The 19,515-nt window shown below is 36.8% G+C and overlaps 1 protein-coding gene across 1 annotated transcript in view; it reads left to right on the top strand.

Annotated features, from left to right (window-relative positions):
• The window catches only part of snd1 (staphylococcal nuclease and tudor domain containing 1), a 305,771-nt gene that overhangs the window by 85,641 nt on the left and 200,615 nt on the right, over window positions 1–19,515 (top strand). The window contains exon 15 of the mRNA XM_015352232.2: window positions 1,658–1,799. Within this exon, the coding sequence (XP_015207718.1) occupies window positions 1,658–1,799 (142 nt within the window). The remainder of the gene's footprint in view (window positions 1–1,657; window positions 1,800–19,515) is intronic.

The following is a 19,515-nucleotide window of genomic DNA, read 5'->3' as shown; positions in this document are numbered from 1 at the left end:
TTGGGGTCAGAGCGCAGGGGCAGCCATTTATGCAGCGCCCGTGGAGCAGCTGGGGTTAAGGGCTTTGCTCAGGGGCCCAACGGAGTAGGATTCCTCTTCCGGCCGCGGGATACGAACCAGCAACCTTCCAGCCACAGGCGCAGATCCTGAGCCACAGAGCCACCACTCCGCCCCTTTTATTAGCAGATTTAATAGAATGCAATAAGCATGTTTCATATATTCAGAAGATCTGGACAACTATGTCCATTCTACATATTCCATAAATATTTGTGAAATACGGACTTTTATATAACTTTGATTACTTTGGTATTCATTGGTCAGGGAGCCTACGATGTCATGATTTTGTGATATGAATGTTTAGTATTATACAGTAGAGTTTCAATATCTGCAAATTTAACATTTGCAAATTTGCTTATGCACGTGTCTCCTGCCCCCCTGCCCAAGTATCCACTCCCCAGCATCTGCATTTCAACGCAGTCTTGTTTTTATATTGTAACGAATGTTATGCAACAGTATTCGCTGGACTTAGTTATATGGGAATTTGGCTATTTGCAACGGTACTCTGCACTGTTTTAGAGACCAAAGCTAAAATCTACTGTCCAAGTAATATAATTTCATGGTACATTTCAAAGGTATCGTTGTAGATCCATCCCATGTTCCTCGAAGGTTTTTTAAAAATAGTTTTTTCTATGAAACTCATCCTTAATTGAAGAAGGTTGCAAAACCAATTTCAACTTTTCTGGTTAAACTTAGCCAGGAGGTACTTTATTTTTTGTTTCCAAAATTATATGCACTGTGATACAATTCTGACATTACATCTGCTGAAAATGGGACATTGTTTTTCCAATTGGTGCTAACTTCGGAAAATAATGCCATCAAGGAGATCTGCCTCTTTTCCATCCTTCGGGTGAGACGTAAAACCGAGGTCCTGACTCTCTGTGGTCATTAAAAATCCCAGGGTGTTTCTCTAAAAGAGTAGGGGTGTAACCCTGGCGTCCTGGCCAGATTTCCCATTGGCCCTCATCAATCATGGCCTCCTAATAATCCACATCTATCAATTGGCTTCATTACTCTGCTCTCCTCCCCACTGAGAGCTGGTGTGTGGGGAGTGTACTGGTGCACTATGGTTGCCGTCGCATCATCCAGGTGGGGGCTGCACACTGGTGGTGGAGGGGAGTCCCCATTACCTGTAAAGCGCTTTGAGTGGAGTGTCCAGAAAAGTCCTATATAAGTGTAAGACATTAATAATTATAATAATACTGCTGCTACTACTACTACTACTTTATTATTATTATTATTATTATTATTATTATTATTATTATTATTATTATTATTAAATACCGGGGAGGATGATTTCTATACCTCTGTGCTAACATTGGAGAAAAAAAATGTTCTTAAGTGTTCTCTTTTAATAATCTTAAAAGTCACCACAGCCTTTTTTTGTGACAGATGCCATAGTTGGTCTTCTGAGTTTGTGTTCTGGCTTTTTGAACCCAATTCATTTGTCAGTTTGGAAAAATGGTGGCCAGTATCAATTGAAAAGTTTCTAATGAAATAATTTCAGCTGTTTGTTGGTAGCTATACCTCATCAATTTAGTACTTGCCTGCGTTACCTTCAGCTAATATGTTAACACAACAATTTATTTTGTTTCTGCAGGAAACTCAGAAAGCAAAGCAGTTCTTACCATTCTTGCAACGTGCTGGACGTTCTGAGGCAGTGGTTGAGTACGTCTTCAGTGGCTCTCGTCTAAAACTTTACATGCCAAAGGAGACCTGTTTGATAACCTTTTTGCTAGCTGGTAAGTTGTTGATTTTTGCTCGTAACTGCACTCGATCCTGAACTTGCTCATTAGATTCTGAGTTTTAGATATTTTTTTCCTCTTACAGGTGCCACCTTATGGCATTAAAACAATCTTCTATATAAATAGTTATCACTAAATGGCAGTGATTCATAGAATCTCTAATCCTTTAGCACGCTATAAAAAAGTATTTGTTAGTGTAGACTTTGATAGCTGTTTTACTTTTGCAATGTAAAAGGCATAATTGTGCTAAAATGCATTGAAATAAACATGAAAGTGATTTCTTGTAGCTTTTTTTAGTGTAAAATAGGAACACTGTACAAGAAAAATTAAGATATTTGTCCAGCAGATGAACATCATGGTACACTAGTAAGAACACTTTGCTGTTTATCATCTTCAAAAACATTTTTCTCCTCATGGCAGTAACCTGCTTCTCCTTTGGGAAATGGGAATGACAAAAACTAGTACTGTAATTACATCCTACCCTCAGTCATAAGATGGGCTGAGTCTCTTTTTTGTGAAGTGGCCAGGTGGCTTCCCTGTGTTACATAACTCACTAGTACTCCTTGTAGTACAAGGTGGCATGAAAGGCTTCCAGATACTGGAGACTAAACCGTGCTTTGTACTAATTGAGGAAAACATTTTTTTATTTCCTGCTGGGCTGATGTGTTGAATAGGCCTTTGAAGTGGCAGAGGGAGATACTATTCAGTATTAGCTTACCATTTTCTTGTTTTCAGTGTGGGAGAAGTTCTGCCTCTAGTTCTGAAACATGCCTTTCCTACGTGGGAGTTGCCACAATCCTGCCACCAGAAACCAAAAGACATTTGTGCACCAGTATCTCCAGGCAAAATAGGTGCTTGCCCTTTTGACTCAAATCTCTGGGTGGCAGTCAGAAACAAAATTGATTGAACATGTAGAAGTGTAGGACACCCAAGGTCATGCTAAGTGTATCTGTCCTAAGATCTGGGAGTCAGTCATGCTGTTGATGTTGCTGATATCTGACAGGTGTCATTGGGGAAAAAAAGGGTAGACTCACATGTTTATTATGGTTGCTACTGTATATGCTGCTGACTAGATGTTATCTTATCAAAAGGAAGCAACTGAACTCTCAAATCATGTTGAATATTAGGTCTGGGGAGGTGCCACTTTGTAGGACAGGGTTTTACTGTTGATATAACAGACAGAGAAGCATATTTTTAATCAATATTGTCCATATTAAGGCAGGATTTATAACTTAAGCAGCTAAAGCTGTAAGATTTCTTTCTAACCACGATCTCAGTAGTCTATACAATTATCCAAACTAAATGATCAAATTGGAATAAAAATGGGTTATATAATCTGATTATTCATTATATTATTTTTTTCATAGAACATATGCTTTGGTATAGCTTGATTAAAATGGCATTAGACAAAATTATTTTTGTGTATAACTGATTGTGGTTATGTAATGAAGTCAGTGTGAACTCGGCTGGTTAAAAGAAGGTTTGGAAGAAGATGGTTTAGATGCCGTAGGTCTGTATCCCTTGTGCTGGAGAGCTACGTTTCTTCAGGTTTTAATTCTAGCTGAGCTCCAAAGGACTTAATTGGACTAATCAGTTGCTTCATTAGGAGATATTACCATCCTGTCCAGGTCTCTCCTCATGACTGAAAAATCGAACTATAAAAACTGCAGGTCAGCAGCTCTCTAAGATCAAGAGACACCTGCACTAAGAGCCCCGGGGGTCTATTCCTCTCTCCCCGCCTCACTTTCCCATTTTGTGTATCTATAGCAGAGGTGGCCAAGTTTGACTGGATGGCAAGAATGTTTGGCAAAAGATAAATGGGCTATTTGACTATTTACTTAATTCGATAGCCTAAAAAATCATTCAGATCTGTGCATGTAATGTCATAAATTTTACTGCCTTTGTGTGTGTTTAACCCTTGTCAACTGGCTGACACTGTTGGGGGGGGGGGCTACAGGAGCTCCGTAAGTAGTTGTCTGTGCTACCCAAAACGTTCTCTTGGTTATTGCGGCGCGAACCCGACATTCGCTACAGTGCATCGTGGCGCGAAACAGACTGGCCGTGACAAATTCATCAACAGTTTGATAGTTTGATTGCCTATAGAACAGCATTTCAAAACTTTACTCAAAATGAGTATGATGTGGACTTTCCCACTAAAAGTGGAAAAATTGAATTCTCAACTAGCAGCAGTTGGTTTTCTAATACAAGAGGGAAAGCGGCAATCATTGCATCGTTCTGTGTGAGCCACGTCCTGGCTAAACACAGGCAATCAGGGATCAAGAAGTAATAAAAAAAAGTGCTTGCTGTTTAAAAAAAATCAAAAACTTTTTTGGCAAGGTTCAGACAGCTGTTTCCTGAAATCAAAGAGTTTCTCAAGTCGTCTAAACAAGGTGAATATGCCCAATTAGAGGATGACCAGTGGCTTCTGGATTTAGCAGTCCTCACAGGCTTGACTGAACTTCTGAATGAGTCATCGACATGATCAACCGTGTCAACACGTTAAAAAATAAAATTACAAATGTTCTCAAGTAAGCTTCTCAGTGCCAATGCTCACATTAAGGTATGCTATTCTTTTTTCTAAAATTGTGAATATTACTTGTTCACTGTAGCATGAGTCACTTGCTTTTTTTTTTGCTGTCATTTTAGTAATGGGTATCGTTATTGTATTGATGTGCCCATAGTCCGTTTTTCCTATATCAGAGCTTCAAATTCGCACTGGTAGATCATGCTGGACTGGCAAATGAAAAAGTAGATCTTATATTAGAAAAGGTTGGCATCCCCAATCTATAGTATGCATCCTCACAACTGATATCTCATGCTTCGATCTGTATAATTACTGATAGGGGACAAAAAATGGAAACACCTGGGTAAATTAGGGACACCAAATATATTCAACGCAAGGGCTTCCACACTGTTATGACCCATGTCTTACTTAAGCAAATAACATCCCAGTAAGCTTATGTTCATGTATAAAAATGGTACACAGGCCTCGTTACCTAAAATTATGGGTAGCATGGCTGCATGAGGGTACCTCTGCTATTAAAAGAAAGGTGATTGTTGGGAGTGAGCTTGGCATGAGCTTCTGAGAGGCAGGAGCTGAACCTCCTGATGTTTGAGTATCATTCCATGATGTCAGTGGAAACCTGAGGAAATGACATCAGCCAAGAGCAAGAGTGGGCAGAAGCACATACTCCAGGATTGTGATGTCTGTGTTAATTCTAATGCATGACAAGAGCAGATCAATTGACTCTGCATTTCAGCCTGGGATGTGGGTTTAATCGAAAATGGCCTGCCAAGAACTTCACAGAGCAGGGTAACGTAGTCAGGTTGCACTGCACACACTGGTTGTCACATTCACCCCAAGTTGAACCATTCTTTTCCTGCCAATGGGGATGTCTTCTTGTATGACAATGCCACCATCCACAGAGCATGTGTGGATGCCGAGTGGTTCGATTACCATGACACCGATGTTGTCCTTGTTGTAGCCTTCTTAGTCACAAGATCTGAACCCACTTGAGCATTTATGGGATTTTCCGGAGCAACACTTGACAATGTTTTCCACCTCCACCAAACAGGCACGAGTTGAGTTTTTCAGGGAAGGATAGTGCTGCATCACTGCATCTGAAAGATGTTGCATGCAGTTCATACAGGCTGCAAGATGTGACTCAACACTGGATGATGTGACTTTACACTGGTGTTTCCATTTGTTTTTGTCCATTACCAATCACTCTTTTTCTATCATTTATTTAAAATGAAAAATTTTTCCTGCATTTAATTTTAAACAAGTCTATTTGTACAATATGTATGATCTGGATATTGTTAGCTGTACGTAGTTAACAAAGGATTTCTAGTGATTGCATATTCTAGTCTAAGGGCCTCACAGTTGAGACTATTACATTAGATATAAGTACAACCATGCATGGAGAATCTTTATGGCAGTGAATAACATTAAGAAGTTAAAAATTGATTCTGACAAGACAAGAATGTTTTCAATGAAGAAATGATCATTTTTCCCAGTGTACCAGCAAGTTAAATTTATGACAATTTAGTTGCAATGGATTTTATCTTTTTCCTAATGTTATAGTCCCGCGTTTGCTGGTTAAAGTCAGGGCTTTCAAATTGACAATTCAGAAGCACTTACCAAATTAGTCTTCTGCTCGTTTTCAATATTATGTTCAAGGATGTATTTTGTCTATCTGCTGGGGTGACAAATTGATCTTTTTCTGTTGGCAATTAGTTAATTTCTAGTCATTCTTGGCACCTTCCCTAATTATACTTTCATGGTTCTATAATAAACATGATGAGATTTTTCTCTTTTTTTCATACATCAATTATTTTGGCTCGATGGAAACCTTTTACCTATAATAAAAGCAAAATGCAAATTTATCAAACAGATGTAGAAGAAAATGATGCAAAGAATTTTGGTAGTTTTAATACAGCGTATTGTAAATGCGATTTTAATTGTGATGTTCAGTACAGTGTCTTGTACTGGTTGATCTGTTTATCAGCTAGACAGCAAATGCAGTTTATTTCATGACTATTGATGTGCACATGAGAAGTGAGCCTTAACAGTAAATTATGGACTGGTATCTGAGCGTTCTTCTAAGTTGAGGTGAGCTGAAAATGCTTTTGGATTTTTGACTGCCAGAGCCTTAATGTTGATTTGTAATACTGAGAATCAGTTTTGTGTGTTAATTGTCTTGAACAGTTAAAGGGAATTAAAGCAGATTATCAGGCCCCAGCACCAAACTATGTACTATATATTGGCACACTCTTAAATGTACCCGTTCCTTACCATGAATGCTTTTGAAGTTATTCTTGTTGTAATTTGCTTTTTATTTTAAAGCACTTTGGACTGAGAGATGAAATGGTGTTCCCAGTTTGGTCCTCATTCACATTTTCTTATGGCATTGCTAAGTACTGTCTTTGCTATTGCCATTCTTTGATGCACATCTTTTTAAAAGTATTTAATTTATTATGATTATTAATGCACCTGTAATCCATTACTTCAGACGCCAGCTGGTATTTTGATCATCTCCCCACTTGACAGCTTTCTTGAAGAATTCTTGGGCCAAAAGTGTTGAAAAACAAAAGTACTTAAAGAAATTGGACACTTTTTTGGCTTCAGTAAATGACTGTTATAATGAATGACCTTGTTTTTAATCTCCCATTTCTTCTATTAGATCTATAACAGCTTGCCCATGACACCTTTCCTGATGAGGACTGGTGCTATCAAGTAGAAAAAGCTTCTTGTCATAATTGTCTCATTTAAAGAGCTCTAGAGAAAATAGCAATACACCTTCCTTGACCTGTAAACATGACATTGGTCAAATTATTAATGCATTCAGTCAAGACCCGTCTTAAAATATGCACAGCATTATCCATTTGTTTTGGCCAAACAGATGGCTTACATGTGTATCGGCTTTGATGCCTTCTTTTAGAAATTGTTTTCGATGTCATCTGAGCATTACTTTCCTCCTTTTGACTTTTTCTCCCTCCCCAAGTAAAAAAAGTCACAAAGCTTCAATGCTTAAAAGAGAGTAGTGCCAGCACCCACTCAGTATTATGGTCTCTTATGGTTGTTGCCATGGAGGAATCAATTCTTAGCACACTAAGCTAAAGGTCAGTGTATTAGAAAACTTAAATCAGCAGTCTTAAAGGTACAATATTTGTCCTGGACATTCAGATTTTGGATTTGAGTATGGTGCTCTCAGAACAGAAAATTAAGTGGCTTTGTATGTGTGGTGTCCTTATTTTACATCTTTAGAAATCATCAGTGAGCCAAAATATACCATACATTTACTCCACTATAAGCAGTTTTTTCTGTTTAATGGTAGGGATTATACATTGAAAATGTTATGCATTTGTTAACTGATTAAAATGTTTCCTGGTGGCATGCAGAGCTTTTCTGACTAGAGGTCTGCATTGAGACGCTTTCTACTGCAGGTGGGGGGGCTGCCATTACTTGCATCGAACTTTGAACCTGTTTCCGTGGTAACCAATATTTCTGCAAATTAGCACCAGCTTAAAGATGCAAGTCTTATACTTGCGGAGCCTTAGTCTTTATGAAGGAACTAGATGAAATACAAATTCAAAAGCAGAGAACATAGGTGAAGCTTTCCTCTGAGCCGCAAAGTATTATCATGTCAGGCTGTGAGAAAGAGATGAGTCATCTTTAAGTATAGTTTTCAAAATTGAATAATGGTAAAATTGCATTGTTAAATTAGTTCAAAGCTGATCTTTGTTGTATTATGGGTATTTTAATAGTTTTATAAAACATAAGCCTCTCCTACATTACCAGCCTTAAAATAGGCAGCAGTTGATCTGATCACATCCATTAGAGAAGTGCAGTTTGCTTCTGGTCTGTGATTTTTGTCAGTGTCCCTGCAGGAGGTCAGCTTTTTGTGTCAAGCCATGTGTTATGTTACAAGGCAATGCAATTTCCAGCTCCTATAGATTTGATAGAGAAACACTTTTTCTTCATTAGTTCTTTTTGAATTGTTGAAGTTGTTGCCAGATTGCAGATCATGTGTAGCCTTTCACAAATTGCAGTTACCCATTCATGTGTCAAGGTTCTGTTTTGTTTGTGAATTCTGTTATTTGTGAAGTTCCTACTTGTTTGTAACTGGAACACTGAACACTTAATAGGAATTTTGGAAGACAGGTAAGGAAAAATGTAGTATGAGCTCCTTTGTGTACATCTTACATTTGATGCAATACATACAGGTTAAATGAAGATTTTTCTGGAAATGATGAAAAACAATGAAAATATTTCTACCACTTCATGAAATGTTGTAGGTTGATTGTAGTTTAACATGTTGGCCTTTGACTTTTAAAACTAATTTCCAGTACATACTGTAGTTACTGTTATCACTTAAAAGCTTTTTCATTCTGGGAGTTACATTTTTAAATAAAGGAAATGAATAGATTTAATTTCAGCTGCCTGTAGCATAAAAGTAAAAAAAAAACAACTGAGAGGTATCGAACATTGAGAGTCCTGTTTAATGCAGAACAGAATCAAATGTGAGTGTGGAATTTTGTCATCCATAAAAGATTGTTGAATTCCAGCATGTTTTATTAAAGTGATTTTCCTGCAGCAAGAAGTAAATTTAATTTTCTTTTTTTGATTACTTACATTATTTGTTCACTATAAATGTATTAGCGGCCTTTGTGGTAATATCCTTAACTGCTATAACTAATATCCTTTCTGTAATAAGAGAAATTACCCTTTTCCCATATAGTTATTTAAGGAACCGTTTGATTGATGGTGAGGCCTTAGGTTATGAAGAAAATTATCTGAATAACTTAGTGTTTAAACTCTACTGCTCTATAAATACAATTCTAGTTTATCTTTGTTAGAAAACAAATACCTTTGTGGTGGATATGGCAGTGTTAAGTTGCAGATTGGAACTGAAATACTGATTAAGAACTCAGGTCTAAGTTTTAAGAATACTTACCAGGTGGGTATACGCTTGTTTTATTTGCTACAGCACATTAAGTGAATCTGTCAGTATAGAAATCTAAAGGGTAATAGAGGGAATGAGTGTTCTCAAGAGGAATTGTTCTGGAAGTGTATCCCCATGAGATTTAGATGTAAGTGAGTCTTAGCCACTAAACATGTGGAATGAGTATAACCTGGAAAAAGCTTCTGTGTGTAATTAAAATGGGTGTCCTGTCCTGGTAAGGGGAGATGCTGCCGAGTAACAAAATAAGTTTTTCCACAGTGCTACGGTTATTCCTCAGCAATGAATGGTACAGGTAGCTTAAAAGCAGATCATACTGCTTGGAATCAAACGTATAAAAGCCCCTAGATTGTGTTGTACATGTGAACACATTTTTCAGGTTTGCTTAGTATTGAAGTCTGCGATGAAGAAGATGTAACACTTTATTCTGTGGTGTTTGCATTCTTTTGTTAAAGTCTGATTTGCATATGACTGCTATTTGTCAGCGGTTTCAAATATTGCACAGGCATTGGTGAAATTTACAGTTTTGTGAATCTTCCATTTCTTCCATCTCAGGATTTTCTTAAAGATCCCTGGGGCATTCTCTAAAATTTCAAGTTGTGTTTTTTTTCAATCCATGTAGGTTGGCAAAGAGTTTATTACAACTCATGTAGGTTGTAATTTGCTTTGCGTTATTGAAAAAAGTGCCAGACTTTCTAAAAAAAATTTAATGAATCATACAAAATATAAATTACAGTAAATATCAAGATAGAGGACTTATCAAGCATGGATAAGAAGTGGTACGGTATGTGCAATGAAACTGTTTTCATTCTCACCCACCTTAGCAAATGGATTCAGTCTTTACTTCATTATTCCTTAATACTATATGTATTAATTTATTGAGAAATAGCCCCTGTATTGTGGATTGGTATTTGGCCTCTGATAGGCCAACTCAATCATAAATGCAGCTAGAAGTACAGATTATTCAATAACCTGTTATTACATGAATTGAATAAAAACTTAAACATTTTAAAACATTTAGACCTGCAATAAAAAAAAAACTAATTCAGATCTTATAGGATCCCCATAGAAGCAGGGACTTATCTTGCTAGTGTTTGGTGAAAGTATTACCAACTCTGCTTGCTACTCTTAATTTTGGACATTCTGAGATTTATGTGCATGCGAAAAATTAGGTGAAATACAACTTAGTGTATACACCCACTGTGCCACAAAATTGATAGTGTAATTCTTTAAAGTTCTAAAGTTACATATATTTAATGCCTTTTTTATTGTGCATTGTATGTTTTGTTTTACAGTACAATAAACAAGATATTCTTCCACTTTGGTTGTGACCTCAAACAAGCAAGTGTCCCTTCAGGAGCCCTCCAGTAGCAAAAGAGTCAGCTGTTGAGTTTGTCAATATAGCGCTTTGAGTGATTAATAATAAATAAGCCGAGTTAAAAAGACCTTTAGAAGTAAATGTTTTTAAGACTGAGCACATCTATGCACTGAGTTTTCTAAGCCATTTCTTTTGAGACCCCCTGCTGAGGTTTAGTATTTCCTTCTGCCTCAATGCTGCTGTTTGTAGGTGCCTGCCACAATTTGTGCAGTAGTGAAATTGAAAACGGATACAATGGTTAAGGCTCAGTAAGTCTAATAGGTTTACAACAGCTTGCAACCTATTTCTGTTTGCCCCCTGCTTGCCAGTTTCCTAGAAGAGCCCAGCCCTGAGATAATGCAGTCTTTCAGATTATTCTTTTTAATACTAACATCACCTGATCTTCCCCACTGGCGGCAATAGTGGCCAGTGCGGCTGCCTCGCACCTCATCTCTCTGGGGTGCGATTCCCTCCCCCCACCATGAAGAGCAGGAGGGAGTCTACTTCATTACTCCACAGGCTTGCAGTGGGAAAGTTTCATTTAAATTGTGTGTGAATTTGAAAATCGATGCACATGTAACGCAAGCCCAGGAAATGGGTCCAAAAAAAAACAATTATAGCATGCAGCATTTGTGCTGTATTGTGCACAGCGTGTATGGTTTTTGTTCGTTTTTCATAGACAAATTAAATTTGCAGTTAAACTCGGCAATAAAGGGGTTATTCAGCATTACACACTTGCTGCTTTGTGTGACAGTGCTGCATTTGTCTGCATTTCTGACTCATTCTCCCGACTGCTACAGACCTTTCAGTCAGCAATGCACTTGCAGGAAACTGCCCATTTTGGGGGGTGATTTGAAGCTCGCTTATATAATAAAGCTATAAAAGAAATTCCTATTTTCTCTGAGTTCAGACTTTTTTTTTAATATGTTCGTTTAAAGGAACATTCTGAGGTGAATGTTATAGCTGTAGGGTTTTCTAAAGAAATAATGCTTGCTGTAAAATTAAGTGGCTTTTAAATATTCACAATAGTCTTCTCTCCTCAGCGCCCTCTTTTAACATGTCTTCTTTGAAATTAGTTATGATTTTTTATTAAAAAATAACCTATGAACCGTTTCAAAGCCACACATTTTTTTACATGCAGGCTTTGATGCATATATTTAAACAAATGGATTATAAAGGATGTCTTTGAACATTTTTGCATAGTTCGCCTAACTGAATTAAAAGACAAGGCTTTCTAGATGTCCAGCAAGATGGTGAGTTCCTGCCAAGTGCCTCTTGGACAGCTCTTTTGAAGAAGGCAAATCCAATATTTAAACACTAGTGCTTGTCATTAGAGGTAAGGGAAAATGGACCTTAATATAGTTTCATTCTCAATAAAGGGAATATATTGCACATCAGGCTCACTTTTATTAGAGCAGCATTAAAAGTCAGCTTTCCTAGCCAGAAGTTGGGAAAACTAAATCTGTTTTAGTCATTATTCTTTAAATCCCACTTTGAGTTTATTTTAAAAAATTCAATCTCCAATTTATTTCCCACCAAATCTTACACAATTTGTGTTTACACATCTCATCTTACAATGATGAAACCCTTGACCACATATGGAGAGAATGAAGCAGTTGTAGAAACTCCCCAGATTCCAGCCGGTTGTCTTTTAACACATACTGTAGGCTCTGCAGCACAATGTGGTAGTTATTGACTGGCGAAGAGGTGCACCTCTCAAAGTCAGCAGTGCAAGCTTGCATGTGCCTTGGAAATTTCAGGGATTGCTGTGCCCCCATAATTGCATACTGTCCCCATTTGTGCTCTGTCTTCGCAGTTGTGCCCTGTCTCCACAATCGCACTGTTCACACTTTTACACTGCCCTTTTTCCACTTGGGGAACCCGGGTCACAGTTGGCTAGTGACATGACTCTGGCTTGAATTGCAGTGGTGCTTAATCTTGCTTCAGCAAGCACTTATCAGTTGAGCCACTCGGGATACTGGATTCCATCATCCAGTGTTTTTAAATGGGATGTCAAACTATACATTTGGCAGGAGGTTTTATGCTTTGGAAAGGCCATAGCTAAAATGCAGGACTAATTCATGATAATATCTGGGTGGTGTTCATTTATTTATGAGAATTTTGCGTGTTTATTTTTAAGTTTTCAGAGAACCGGTGAGATAAAATTGTAACCTGCTAAATGCTTTGGCAGTTTTTCATGTTTACCTGGTTACTGAAGTTGTAATCTGTTCTCTCAGATTAGGAACATGCAATAGGAAGAGCATGAGTCTTTTTTTGTCATTGCCTTAAAAAATATGATTTGACAGTGAGCGTTTTTATCCATTTTGTCCATTACTCTTACAACAGAGAACAAGCTACTTGCTACCTGTAAATACATCAGTGTTTATGGTGAGCTCAGGCAGTTTTTTTTAAGGCTTTATATTTGCAGCAACACTTGGATGCATATATCACCATCTAACTGTAAATTGAAGCAGATTTGTGACATGTTGTTTTTTACCACCCCCTACATAAATGCATTAATCTTCCTGCTTAATGCTATTATACTTGAAATGTTTGTTTTCAACAACAGAAAAGATCTGCTTATTTTGTTCTTTCATTTGACTACTTCAGGCTTGTTTTATGTACATATGCATTTATACCACAGATTGTGATTTCCTCTTTTTTAGAGAAGTACCACCCTTCCAACATATGACATACCTCAGGAAAAAGGAACTGTTCCAATGAGAATGTTGACTGACTAAACTATTGTCTAATGAATTATATTTGTATCATAAATTAGTCACCTACGTCAGTAGCTGATGGAAGCACCTTTGGCTACAGTTAGTACACTTATTCTTTTTCAATTGGTTTGTTAGCTTATTCTAGTAGGGCGATGTCATTTTTGCTCATCGATTCTGGCAATATGTGTCTAATTTTAAGTTTGTTGGGAATCTTTGATGGACAGCAGAGAACTGGCCAAACATTTTGGGTTGTATCCTGATAACATGGTGCTCCCACCACCATCCTTAATATCTGAGATGGAGCAGATTAGGGGATGTGCTCTGTTGGAGTTAGACATAACACTGCACGAAGAGCTAGAAGTTCAAGTTTTGTCTTGTGACCATCAAGCCTTTTGCCACATGTCTGCAGTATGTCGCACAAAGTTTTTTTTCAGCAATGCCTTTCTTCTTGCCACTTGCCTTTACACAACATGTTTGTTTAAGGTTCGGGGTATTGTAGATGTATGAACGCTAACTCTCATTTAAGACATAGAACCACTTTCCTGCTTTGCTCTCTGCTCAGAGTGAAAGGGCAGCCAGATGTAGATGATCTGTAAAATTCTCCTGGCCCGTGCCTGTTTAAGACTTGATAATTTGCTTCAAGTTTGTTGGTCTTTATGACGTGATGTTGGTTGTGGTGAAACTGATTGATGTAATGCAGTGTATCTTTGAGGATCATTGTGGCTTTTGGCTTGAAATTCAAGATCTGTGGGAACTTACAAATACAGATGTATTAAGCCTGAAGTCGTGTTAGTTTTAATTAAAACAAATAGCATAATAAATATTTTTGTTCTTTCAAAGTATTGTTTTTCACCTGAACAGATCTGGGTGGCTGTAGTCCAGAGGTTAAATAACTCTTCAGTTTTCGTTGATGTAGTTTCTATAGTAACTGCATTTTTTTGGCAGTTTAACGTAGATTGTGTAGGGTCTCAAGTGTCATGATTGATCAGATGACAAAATAATTGAAACTTTCCTGGGGGGTGAATAATTTTTCAGTGTATAGTTGGAAAATTATTCCATTCCAAATGCTTTTCTTTGGCCTGCAAACCATAAAAGCTGCATTACATCGATAGTTGGAATCATTAATTTATTGGTAATTGTAAAATCAAGCCTTTAAGAAATTATACAATAAAAATGAATTTGCCAGACATGGTGGGCTTTTTTTCTCAGTACACTTAGATATGAAGTAAGGATATTTGTTACGGCTTTAGCATGTACACCTGATCATAGTGATATACTGAGAAATGTTTTTGCCTTCATATATCCTTATAGAGTGCAAGCAATTAAAAAAAAATGTTCAACGAATTGTAAGTCTGACTTCTTAATAGCTTCGACCTGAGAGGGATTATTCAGTGTTGAATTATAGGTCAAAAGGTTGTACTTAGTTCTTTCAGTGAGAGATGGGCAGCCCACACCAGTACACGTATAGATACCACAGATCAGGAACAAATAATCAAATTACAAGAATAAAAGATGCATGTGTATTCAAGGTGAACATATTTTGAAAATGGTTGATGTAATGCATTGTATTTCTAAGAATTTTGCAGAAAATAAACCTCAAAACTGCTTCTTAATTGAATAGAAGCAATCGCAGAATAATGACCTTGAGCGTCCCTTTCCTACTGAAGACTGAAGACTTAGTCAGAGAGAAAAAGAAATGTAGAAAACATTTTAACAGATTGCATTCATTTTCCTCATGTTTTAACAGTGTATGTTGTATAAGTCAATAAAGGGGCAGCTTTTATATCCGGATACAGAAAATAAATACAATACTTAGGTGTGTTTATTCGAGTTTAAATGTTATAAATTCACAGAAATCCAAAAAGGGAGGCATCTCGGAGAATCTTGGTATGTTTTCAGTATGAAATGTGACCCTTTCCAAATGAAATATTCCAAAGGTATCCGTTAAAACATTCTTGAATATCAACTCAATCCTGGCAGTGTTGTTGCAGAGACCTGATCAGCTTGGCTGTTCCTTTCCCTTTTTGCAGAAGATTTGTTACACGCCCACACACCATGTCCCTTCGCTGAAGAGGACTTTGCACCACTTTACTTGTGCCACTTCGTTGTGTTGGTTTGAGAAACATTGAGCACCAGACCTGTTTGTGGTGGCCTGGCCTGCAAGTGATGGCTGATTAGCTGCCTGCTGACGCACAGATTTTTGCATTCTGCTGTTGCAAGTTGAACTGGCACCAAAAACACCCATCACAAAGAGAACGGCGATGATGTGTTGTTTTTGTTGAAGTATTGTGACTCGTCGTCTTCCAGATCATGGTCTTTTGTTAATGGACTGTGATTCTTTGTAATGTCTTGCCCAGCTAGGAACACAGTATGTGGTAGTGAACACTCCAACGACAGACGAAAGTGTCCCGGCTTTTTCCTCTTTGATTTTCACATTCAACTGCTTAAATCACCTCATCATGTGTGCACAATCGCCTCACTGACGAGGTGGTTTAGTGCTTATATAACAAACTCACTCAAGTGTGTCTGGTGAGTCATGATTAATTAAAATAATACCAAAAATATTTTATCTGTATTAGAAGGGTATATTTTTTCTACGAAACCTACAACTATTGCACGTATGTTTCTTTGGCTGCTCAGTGGATTTAACTCTCCACATTGTATCCACTGTTTTAAATGATTTTGGACCTTCTCTTTCAAAAGTTTCGGTATTTCTTTTGCGGCAGCCCTTGAGGCTGTTCCCATTCTGAAACCTGAATACCCAACAATAGTGGCCTCCCCCTGGGAGGTTAAAGGCTATCACCGTGGAAACAAAGAGAAGGACTTTAATAAAGAAACCGAAGAGTGACATGTCAGAAGAGCTGCCTGTGTGTTTTAGGAGTGTTTTCTGTAGCTGGTAATGTGCATTAAAAATACATTTTCCAGTAATGCGTTACAGCCATTGGAATTAAGAGATCATTTGTGTGTTAGAATCTTTACAACTGCAGAAAAGGTTACTCATATCATCCATCCCTAATATTGTAATTTTTTTAACTCTACACTTAGAACATACTCACATTGGTTTTTCTCTATTTGGGCGGACCTCCCATTGACTTCCATTATATTTTTATTTTATTATGGTTCACCCAGGTGAAATGGGATGAAAGTAGACCCAAAATTATTCTGAAGTTTTATGTCATTTGTCTTTGTAGAATCATTTTATCAAATGTTTTCACACATACTGTATATAAAGTGCCTTCCACAAATATGCACAAGAGATTGAATTTGTTTTAATGCTTAAATGCTTGGGGTAGTTTTAATCATATGGTTAGTATGTTTTAAAGTCTTATTTTATGGAGAGAATATTGTTAATGTAGTCCTAATTAATTCCTAGACGTGTCAGACGTGTAAAAGGACATGCTTTGCTGACTATGGGTTTCGTGAAGAACCGTTCATAGTCATATGAGACAGAACATGACACAGACATTGTCATTTCTGTACATAAAATTCTAAGTTTAACACAAAGGATTCAAAACTTGCACACATTGGTTTGTATTGATTTTTGTCTATATGGTTAGGTTATATTATGCAGACACCGAGCATTATAACAGCAGGAGAGACTTATGTTCCTCTTATTATAATTAGACTGAAAACTGAAGCGATTGTGAATGCTTGTGTAATTAACATCCTCTATATCTCCCCAATTAATTTCAACTAGATCTGCAGTGTGTTCATAGTATTAAACACTTATATATTAATCGTTTAAATCTCTCTATACTGTCAGTATGGTTAAAATTAAAAAAAAATTGAGGGCTTCATTTGTATGAGGAATCAAGATTTTATATATAAATTATTAGTTGCATTTACATTTGTAAAGGTTAGGCAATGCATGATTTGTGCTATATACCTCAATGTATATGACAATTGTATTACTCTGTAAATACAAATCAGGCTGAATTTTACTATTAACGCAGTAAATACATAATTTAATAGGGTTTATGATTACGTTAAGATTACATTAATGAAAGAAATACAAATAATTCTCTGAGTGGCATTTAATGGATTGTCCTTTCTGCAATTTACATATTTCATATAAAAGCTCCAATTTATTTTTCCATCAGTTCATGTGCAATACTGCAGTACATGCATTATTTTCTCTGTTCCCTATGACTTTTGCTTTTAGACTATAGTGACATTTTCCATGAAATGGTATTGCAGATCTTGAGTTTTACGGTCTTTCTGAGAAGGATGTTGCACTTGTTTTCTTTTCTTATTTCTTCTGTCATCTTAAGTTACCGGATATGCGAAGAGCACATGTATTGCAAAAAACATTACACTCTCAGTACACAAACGGTTGAAAAATGTAATGAGTTGCAAGGGCTCAAGCAAATTGACTAATTGACAATAAAAATGTGACAGCTCTGCAAGATTATACACTTGATCCATGTACCCAAAAATGTAAATAGCCCTTCAGATAGATTGTTCTGTCAAAGATGTAATATTTCAAGAGCAGAGATGCATCTGCCTTTTGATTCTGACATTTAGCAACAATGATATGGAAGCAGGCTACAGCAGAAAAAGAAGTATCCTGCAGTCAAAAATTATAAACTGCTACATTTGTCCAAGGAATTTTCCTCACTACACAACTTTTGAGTGTCTAACTTTTGTTTTATTTTCTTAACTCGAAAGACTTGGTATGGCTGTTACTGTACTTTGAGCTGTAAAGTTAAATGTTACTGCTGAGTGATGCAGTTTTGAGTTTAGACCTCTTGAGAAGAAGGTATATTTGCTATGGATTTTCATTTGTCAGTCTAAGCTTATTGGCTTCTGAAGTATTAACTGCATCCGAGATTGATATTGTCTAAAAGTTTGCTAGATTTATGGAATTCTGGCACCTTGGGTCTCTGCACCATGTGTGTTGAATGGAGTGATTTGTAACCGAGTTATGTCAGGGCATGAGAGGAAGAGAAGCAAGCACAGCCAAACACTGCAGTACTTGAGCTTGCTTGCTCATTGACATACATTAAAATGTTACAGCATCTTCCAGAGCATTTAGAGACTGTTATAAGCTGAACTTTTGATGAGCTGTGAGTGAAATAACATGGAAGGAGCTGTCATTTGATGAGGCAAGATCTGAGCTGTAATTCTGTCTGCACTGATATGAATTTGATAGCCATTTTGAAGAGAATTGGTGTGTTGAACTTAATTTCATGTTTTTTTTTTCATTACACACACATACACACACACAGTGTTGAATATCTTCATTAAATTCTTGGAGAGAAATGGAAAATTAGCAGCATGTCTTTCCTTTTGGTAAATAATGCCCACACATACATTCTGTGATATCTGGCACTGTCTTGCCATTTCTGTAATTGCTGTTGCATTATGCTCATCAATTATTCCCACCTATCCCTTCATTATGGCCTAATGAGGAGGCAGAGATGTGTAAATTGGAGCTGTCAAACTAGAGAATAAGAAACATCAATGAAAATCACAGGTCATTAGCAAAAATTAGATTATCATGCAACATATTTGCAGCACATTGCACTCTTCTGTTCCTGTTTTTGAACATGCGCATTAGAAATTCAGAAGAGGAATGCTTATAAGCAGAATAGGCTCGAGCACAGACATCAAAGCAAGAGACAAAGTAGTATTTTAGTACAATCTTACAAATGCAGAAAATGTATCACATGTACCAAAGGGTTTTTTAGTGTGCTAATACTGATAATTTTCTGACATTTAACAGCATCTTTTTCATCATGTAGTTTTTTTTCTTCTTTTTAGTAGATGGGTTTATTTCAGTCTTTCCAATTTAAGTTTGTAATTTAAGGATTGTATTGACTAGTTCATCTCAATAAATATTTCTGCAAAAATAAAAATAAAAAACAGACATTTCATAGGTTTTGAAAGTATATTAGAATTGGTATTGGTTGATTCGTTTAGTCTCCACAACTTAAGAACTTTCTGTAAAGTTCACATAAGTACCAGTATTTTATTTTTCCAGACTTTTTAAAAACAAATATACACAGATCAAGCAAGGCAAAAGACATCTAATTGAACTGTATGGATTAGAGAAGTTAGTAACACGCACCTTACTACACTAGCTTCTATACTTGCTATACATAAAGCACAAAAAGAGGTTTTAAAGTCAAAGTAATTAGTGAGTATGTTTTATGGGGTCACAAAAATAAACA

This window comes from Lepisosteus oculatus, chromosome 7 (assembly GCF_040954835.1).
Source record: "Lepisosteus oculatus isolate fLepOcu1 chromosome 7, fLepOcu1.hap2, whole genome shotgun sequence".
Classification (NCBI taxonomy): Eukaryota; Metazoa; Chordata; class Actinopteri; order Semionotiformes; family Lepisosteidae; genus Lepisosteus; species Lepisosteus oculatus.
This window is presented reverse-complemented; position numbering and strand designations above follow the sequence as displayed.